At 33.0% G+C, this 8,881-nt stretch overlaps 1 protein-coding gene across 1 annotated transcript in view; it reads left to right on the forward strand.

The window, feature by feature from the left end:
* Nucleotides 1-4,081: 4,081 nt before the first annotated feature.
* Nucleotides 4,082-8,881, forward strand: part of LOC106691050 (E3 ubiquitin-protein ligase TRIM23) — a gene marked incomplete in the record, with an annotated part of 11,424 nt that continues 6,624 nt past the window's right edge. The window contains 5 exon segments of the mRNA XM_067050939.1: nucleotides 4,082-4,287; nucleotides 4,366-4,528; nucleotides 4,609-4,730; nucleotides 4,827-4,922; nucleotides 7,254-7,362. Of these exon segments, the coding sequence (XP_066907040.1) occupies nucleotides 4,249-4,287; nucleotides 4,366-4,528; nucleotides 4,609-4,730; nucleotides 4,827-4,922; nucleotides 7,254-7,362 (529 nt within the window).

The following is an 8,881-nucleotide window of genomic DNA, read 5'->3' on the forward strand; positions in this document are numbered from 1 at the left end:
TTGACCGCAACCCTGACCATCTCCCTATATAGAAACTTTGTATCATGTTTCTCATTGGCGCTCTCATAATATTATCTTATATTTTTTGTTATGCTTTCATATTGATCAGTATTATTTTGTTAACCCCAGATTGGCCACATCTTCAGTTATTTAAAGTGTAAATTATTTAATACTTAGATATATCATCAAACTTAAAATTGAAAATTTCTGTTTTAGAATAAAAATATACAAACACACACACACAAGAATACTTTAGAGATAGAGTTCTGTTTTATCATTCAGACATTGGTCAAAAGAGATTCAAGGTGATGTGGTGTCCCATAGGGCTCCGTACTAGGGTCTCTTCTGTGGAACGTGATTTACGATCCAATTTTCAAGGTGACAATGCCATAGGAAGCCACAGTTGTGGGGTTTGCTGATGATGTTGCAGTGGTACTTAGAAGAAGTTGCCTTTATTGCCAACCAGGCTGTTGTTGCGGTACGAGGTTGGCTGTCTTCAGTAGGCCACCAGCTTGCAAATCACAAGATATAGGCTCTCCTAGTCACTAGAAGGATCAAACCAAGACCATCACTAACATAGTAGGTAGGCACTAGATTCGTTCTTAGTTGTATTTAAAATATCTAAGAGTTTTGATTAATGCAAGTCTCTGGTTTAATGTTCACATGGAGTATATCAGCACAAAATCTGCTAAAGTGACATCCTTATTGTTACGCCTTATGCCAAACATTGGAGGTCTGAGAGTCGCAGAAGGCTTCTTGCTACTGTTATCTCCTTAATTATGTTATATGCAACTCTATTTTGGAAAGAAGCAATGGTTACCAAGTCATACAGGAGACAGATGGTTTCCATTTATCCCAGAACTTCCTTAAGAACAACTTTTTGAACTGTTTCCTATGAGGTGGTGTGTATGATAGCCAGAATGCCACCTGTTGAATAAAGAAGTAGGCACTATGGACGATGCTCTCATGTTTGCAGAGAAGAAGAGCGGAAAACAACCATCCACCAGTAGCAATAGCGTTGGAAGGCTGTAGATTCCAGGAGGTGGACTCACATGTTAATACAGGATGTTGGTTTGTGGTATGGTCGCCGACATTGTGAGGTGGATTTCCATGTAACCCAATTTTTGACTGGGCATAGATGCTTTAGAGCCTACCTGTACAATTGAAACTGGACAACAGTGCAGAATGCCCCGCATGTCAGATTGTTGTTGGGCACATATTTTTCGGTTGCATTCACTTTGCGGAAAAAAGAAGCGAAGTGTGGAAGAAGCATCACACCAGAAAACATAGTGAGCCATATGCTGCACCTCAGCTGGTCTGAACCAGCATTGGGATGCAGCGAAGAGATTCACCACACTCATCCTTAAGAGATCAATAGTGGAAGAGGGAACTATAAGGTGTGGCTAGCATGAAAACAATGAGGTGGCACTCAGTCATTTCCCTTCATGAAGTAATGCCTAAGGGCGGTCCCGTGGAGAGGAATGAACAGGTGTAGAGAGGTGGTTTTAGTGGGTAAAAATGTTTTTTTGGTGGTGTTTATGGAAACATAAAATTGACAAGAAATAGTATACTTCCTGTACTGATTTAAACTGGACATCAGCGCGGAATGCCCTGCATGTCAGATTGTTGCGGTGTATGTATTTTTCGGTTGCAATCACTTTGCAGAAAAAAAGAAGTGAAGTGTGGAGGAAGCATCACACCAGAAAACGTAGTGAGCCTCAGACCAGAATGTTAAACTGTGTTTGGACAATTTTGAAGCAGTGAAGTTATTTGTGCTGGGTTATGCAGTTTTTAAGTAAATTAGAAGTGGAACAGGGGATACGGTACATAACATGAGAATGGTATTGAGGAGGAATAGGATCTTTAAGATGGGTGTAGATAAAAGGCAGTTTGTTATGGGCTTTGAAGGCTAGGTGGAGGTTAGGGATGGAGGAATGTAATTGTTTATGAATGTTATATGAAAGAATGGGGATATAAGGTAATGATCTATATAAGGGGATGGAAAGAGTTTGTAGAGAATTTTGTGTAGAAGGGGTACAGTTTTTATAATTGCAAATGAGTTTGTCTATGGTTTTTTGAGGGAAGTTGTTGTTTAAGAGAATTTGTTTAATATGGAGATAGTATCATGAAATTGGGTTATCAGAGAAAGAAAAACAACGATGAATAAGATTTTTGGCTGTGTTTAGTTTTTAATGGTAAGGATGTAGGGAGTGATAATTTAAAAGACTTCCTGAATAAGTTGGCTTTGTGTACCAATCGGTGGGTATAGTTATATTGTTGTTTCTTATGATGAGGGGGTCAAGAAATGGTTGCGAATTCTTTGTTTCTGATTCAATTGTAAAACGTAAGCTTGGTAGGAGTTGAAAGCAAATAAGATATCGGTTATTTTATTAGGATTCAGTATTAAAAGGAGATCTTCAACATATTTTTTAATGAAAACGATGTCATTAGGAAACTGTGGAATAACAGAGTTGAGTAAATCGATAAGTACGATATTAGAAAGATCGGGGACTAGAGGATTACCCATAGCTAGGCCTGAAATTTGTTTAAATAATTAACCATGGAACGTGAGGTAGCCGGATTCGCAACAAAGTTGGAGAGATTGAGGTAATAAGAAAGGTCTAGGGAAGTATGTGGTTCAATGGTTGACCAGTTTGTTTCTACTAAAATTAAGACTTTATCTATAATAGGATATTGGTAAATAAACTTTCAAGGTCAAAGGAAGTAAGAATGTAGTACTCTGGAATGGCGAAGCCTAATAATTGATCGCGGAGATGAAAAGAGTTGTGGATGTCACACGGGTTGTCATGGCTAAGAGCTTGTAAAGAGGGCAGTAAGTATTTACTAAGTTTAACGGCGTGGGACTATTATTAGAAGTGATCGGACGCAGGGGAGTATTAGGTTTGTGAATTTTGGGAAGGCCATAAAAACTGGGAGCAACTGAATTATATGAGATGAGATTCCTATATGTAGGATGATTAATTAATTTAGAATTTAAGAGATCTTTAATTTGTTTGTTAAAAATGGTTTTTAATGAAGGTATAGGATTAGGGACGTAGTTTATTTTTTCATTGTAGTCAAAGCGGTTCATAATGACAGCTTGTTCCCTTTATCGGGTTTGCTGATAATAATATTATCATAAGATCTAAGGAAGGGTGTTGGAGGTAATTAGAGATAGTATTTCAATTAGTAATGCATGATAACTCTTTACTGTCGTTAGAATGATGAAACAGGGGGTCGTTGTGAATGTATTCTAAGTCTGTAAGCAGTTCTGGAATAATTTTTAGTGAAGAATTGGGTATGGAGAAATTAGGACCTAGGCTATGAATGTTGAGTACATTAGCTGAGTGAAAAAAAAGATGAAGCTGACCTTTACAAAACAACTTTCAAGCAAATATTGGTCTGTCCAGGTTGTCGAGGCACAAGTCATATTTGGTCCTGTGGGTATTTTACTGCGTTAGACTTCATAGAAGGCTTTGACAAGATGCCTTAGATAACAGTTCAGAAAGAGGCAATAATAATGTAATAAAGAGGGAAGGAGGAATCGAGACGGGATACCGATAGTATCGGAGGGACGAATCTCGACCATTATCAGCTGCGGGCTAAGGGATGAAACTTCAGACTTTATGGGGAGAAGAAAATTCTGGGAGGATATGAAGACTTCTGAATAGATAGGTCCTATCTATAGGTATCCTCTATATAGATATAGAGGAGCGGATAAACGCACAGTTAGGAGAGGGAATAAGCAATTTATGTATTCCAAAATAAGTAGACGATAATAAAGTAATCATCAGTACCACGACTGCTGAAGTCTGAAAGTTAAATCTTTTTTAGTTTATATAGCTGTAATAAGGTTTGAACGAAAACACGGTTTAATATGTTATCTAATTTATCATCGAGTTTTAAGTAATAATCGTCGTTAAGGAGCTATTTTAGAAATATATCCATGTCCAAAAACAGTATATTTACTTTAAGTTTTAGTTGAAGAAAGAAGAATAACTAGTATTAATAAGTAGTTAATAACTTCAACTATTCTTTTTGAAAATCATTTACTTCGGCCTCCTTGGACAGTACACTTAACCTGAGATATTTTCTTCAACTGTCAAAGTTTAAAGGCTAATTTATTTAACTTATATTTGATTTGAATATGAAAATGGAATCGAGGATGCATAATTCTTTATTTTTTATTGATTAATATTGTAAATTTTGACATAATTGCATCATATTTAGAAATCTCTTTAAATAACAATGAATACAACAAAAAATAAATTAATACAAAAAAATAATGTTTGTACTAGTATCACCTAAACTATATACATTATAAATATTATTAACCTCTTAGTTTATATTATTTTTTGAAATTAGGTTCTTGAGTGTCGAGTTTGTGAGGATGTATTCACTGTTCAGGGTGAAAGAGTACCAAGATTACTGTATTGCGGGCATACAGTTTGCCATGCTTGCCTTCTACGCCTTCCTTTGAAAGATGAAACTATTCTTTGCCCATTTGATAGACAACCAACTCCTATTGGTCTGTATAATCTCAGTAATTTTGTTTATTGCTCACTATATACTCCAACTATTTTGGTAATGAAAATATATGCTATTCAGGTGAAAGCAGTGTATGGGGTCTCAAAAAAAACTTTGCTCTCTTGGAGCTTTTGGAGAAATTGGAACAAGCTGATAAGGAGTCAAATCTCTCTGAAAAACAGATTTCTTCTGCTGGAAATGAAGTATATTTTCAGTTCTATTTTTAAGTATTTGTTCATGAATAAACATTAAAATAAGGCTAAGACATAAAGTATACAAATTGAACTTTTGTGTAATAGATGTGTCATAGTGATGGTGCAGTCTACTGTTTTGCTTGTCGCTCTCAACTTTGTTCTGCTTGTTCCCATTCAGCCCATGCCTCACAATGTAGACCTGTACGTATGTACATACTAATGAATTTTTATATTGCACATTTAATTCATAATATAAAATATGCAGTTGATGGCAGATGATTAGTACTGAGGAGCTTTTCTAAAGTACATTATTTTATTATTCAATTTAATGAAATTTAATTTTTTGTTTGTATCTAATAGTGGTCTTTTTTATATTAACTATTATTGAAGTGATTAACAAAATTATTATGAAATTGGTTCATGTATGATGTTCACTAATTTTTCAAAATGATCCTGTATTAATGTTAATGTACATTGAAAAGACTATAGAGGAGAGTAAATCTTATTAGTTCTCAGTTGACCAAGCTTTATAGAAAAATAGGATTACATAGAAATATTACTGAAACTAACTTGTTAACATGTATTGCAAACATTGTGGATATTTCTACTTTAAAGTACAGAACCTAGACTTTTCTAAAGATAAAATGATAATGGTTTAAAAAAAAAGAAGAAAAGTTTTTTATTAGACCAGGAAATATAATTTCTCAACTTAAATCTCTAGAATATCATACATGTTCCTGAGTTAATGTTTATAGCTCTTAAAGATCTAAATTTTGAAGCAATTGATTATAAACAGAAATAAACGAAATGTACCAGATATTCCTTAATCCACAACATGACAGGTGGGTATGCTAGACCCAATAACATTATTTGTCTGTATTTCATTCATATCGTTTATATTGGATGGACATGGAGTATGCAGACTAAAAAAAAGGTAGTTCAGAAAAACAAAATTTTTGTTTCTTTTTTTTTATAAATTTATTCATTTAAATTGAATTGCTTGTGTGTCATTAGCATAAGTAGTGAGGACAGTCCTTGGATGGTTTCTATAAACCTTGTAGAGGATAGGACGTAGGATGCTACCTTAAGAAACTACCACAGACTGAGAAAAGAGAGATGAATAAGCAAAATTCTGATATATTGTAAGGTTTCATTCACTGAGGTAGGAATGAATTAGAAAGAAATATGTAGGGGAGAGGAATTGACAGAGTTTACAAAGTAGTTCTGGGTGCCAGACTTGGTCAAGCCTACTCTATGTCAAGAAAGACTTCTATGCAGCACATTCTGAGCTCCAAAATGGAACATATTACATCCACTTCACAATGACACTGTTTAATAGTGAAATAAGACATTCAAAATCAAAACTGGTGGTTAGAAATCATATGGTTTGAATCTAGGATTTGGTGTAAGAACTATGATATAAATTATTCTAGGATTTTCCCCATGATGGGCAACAGGGAGATATGAAGATAGGTGTTCAAATTGTTTGGTAGGTTTCAATATCATTTTTATTGTAGAAGATTTCCGAGAATCAGGGAAATAGGTGGAATGGAGTGCATCATTGTAAATATAGGTGAGCAATAGGATAGCTTTTCAAAGGATCTATTTTGTGAATACAGGATGTGATGAGATCATGGTCAGTAGCTTTTTTGGAAGGTAATTTTTGAATGATGATAATTATCTTTGCTAAACGCTGTAGGAGGAAGAGATATTTGGGGTGAAATTGATAGTTGTGCTTCAACATGTTCAGATGGATTGTGTTAGTGATCTCAGGATTAAAGGTTTTAGGTAGGTCTTTAGCAAATATGTGGGATGTTTGTTCGTCAAATTTTGACCAGGTCTGAAGTCCAGTCCAGTCTAATGGAAGATTAAAGGCTTTGAATTGTAGTAATTTTTATTAGTCTTCAATAAGTTGTCAGAAATTGATAATCAGCAGTTGTTAGGTTTTCTGAAGTTTTGGAAATATTGAATTTTCTAATTTCTGTTTTTAGTTTCCATTCAGGTTAGAGTAATGGGGTTTGATCTCACCTTTTGCTCTTGGTTTCACATAAATTTATTTAAAATCAAAACACCGCCAAAATGTAAAATAAATAAATATTGCTGAGTCTTGCAGATCCAACTAACCTGAAATGCTGTGGATTAAAATAATTTTATTTAGAGGAGACAAATTCAATACCTTAAACTAGAGTAAAAAAATATTAAATGTTTAGATATTAGATCATTCAAACGTAAGAATAATCAGCAGGTATAAGATCCATAAAGACTTAACCTTTTTTTTATATGGTTACTTACAATAATTACGATATCTCTTCAAAGAATTTGTTTAATATATTACGTGATTATTTGAATTATAATTAAAACCTGATTATAAGTGATAATTACCTTCATTGCACACTTTTATTCCTGTTAATTTAGTTGAGTTAAGCTTATTATGGTGAGAACACTGAAGAAAATTCTTGCTCATTTAATCTGAAAACACTGATTTTCTCATAATACTAGTTTATTTGTCAATAAAGAGTTTCATATTGATAGGATTCTCAGGTTGAAGTTGAAGCTGAAAGATTACGAGCAATGGTCGTGGCTGCATTACAGACTTCTCAACAGCTGCTTGAACAAATGAATACTACTGTTCACAGATTAGGTATGAATTGGAAAAAAAATCAAGTTATTTGTTCAAATTAACTTTGAATATTAATCTTGGGTTAACTATTTGATTTCAGCAAGAAATGCTTTTCAAGGATAAATAACTCTTTTTTTTTTTTTTTTTTGATCATTTGGTCCAGATAACAGATCCCAGTTTGGAAGATCGATAAATAAAATTAAATTTCTGATAAAACAACTGTTCAAAATGCCAAAATATTAATTTTACTTTTCTAGCCTGCATAAATATTGGGAAAAAAACTGTTACACTTCCTGTGTTTAATACCCATTTAACTTAAGATAAGGTGTATGATTAAGGTTTTCAAAAATCCTCTATTCATTTATTATTTTTTGTCTTCTTTAGGATATGAAGGAATATTCAGCTTGTAGGATTCATTAATTATGGGTTCGCCTCAAAACTACATTATTGTCCAGGTCAATGGAACAGTTTTGGCGAAGTTACGAAAATGTGCTTATTTATATTTTTTAGAGTGCTGATCATGAAATTGAAATTTGTGACATCCAATTTTTTCTAGAAATACAAAAAAATAATTGAAAAAACTCAAAAATTAATCCTTTAAAAATAATACATGTATTGAATCAACCTTGTTTTGTTCTATGTATTATTTTATACTAAATTAAAGAACAGCAAATTATCTACAATTTATATCCTAATGATTTTTTTTATTTAGTCACTTTTTTGTTTTGTTTGTTTATAATTTTTTGTTTTGAAATGAGTGTGAGTTGAAACTATGATATGAAATGTAGCCCAGTAAAATAGGTAATTTTCTCTTCTTTAATTTTAGTATAAAATAGTATATAGAACAATACATGGTTTTCAAGTTATAAGAAAAAAGAAAGTTAATTTTTCTTTTTTTTTTGTATTTCCAGGAATAAATTTGAGGTCACAAAGTTGGGATTTCTAATCAGCATCCTAAATCACGCAAATGAGCAAATTTTCATTCTTCTTGATCTTTATTCTTGACTTGCCCAGAACTTTCATTGAAAATCCCTTTCTGGTCCAAATGTATGGCATGCTTGGCTTATACAATAGTTAATGGTGCTATATTGTCTTGAGAATAGTGAGATTAATTGCTTAAAAGTTTCATTTTCATTGTTATATGAAACTTATAATTATACTTGAGGGATAATTTTTGAGGCATCATTATGACCTTGTAATAATAATAAAGCTCTTTATATACTTTTATTCAAATATTAGGGGAGAGTCCTGTCTCATCTGTTATAATGTCTATTAATTAATTATATAAATCTCAATTCAGTAATTAATTTTTTATTTATTCTTATATGACCTCCCTAATTTTTGCATTAGTAAAATTATTAAAGCTTTTTTATCATAAATTATCGAGGGCAACTTAGAAATTAATGGGTCAGGTTTGAATCCAATTGTGGCAGATAATTGTTTATTCTGTTACTGTAGTTGTGAGTCAACCATGTGGGTTCGGGAGCCCTCCATCAGACTTGTAATGTAATCAAGCACCTTAATTGGGGAAATATATATA

The sequence above is a fragment of the Halyomorpha halys genome, unplaced genomic scaffold (assembly GCF_000696795.3).
Source record: "Halyomorpha halys isolate HHAL.00 unplaced genomic scaffold, Hhal_1.1 Scaffold2048.1, whole genome shotgun sequence".
Taxonomy (NCBI): Eukaryota; Metazoa; Arthropoda; class Insecta; order Hemiptera; family Pentatomidae; genus Halyomorpha; species Halyomorpha halys.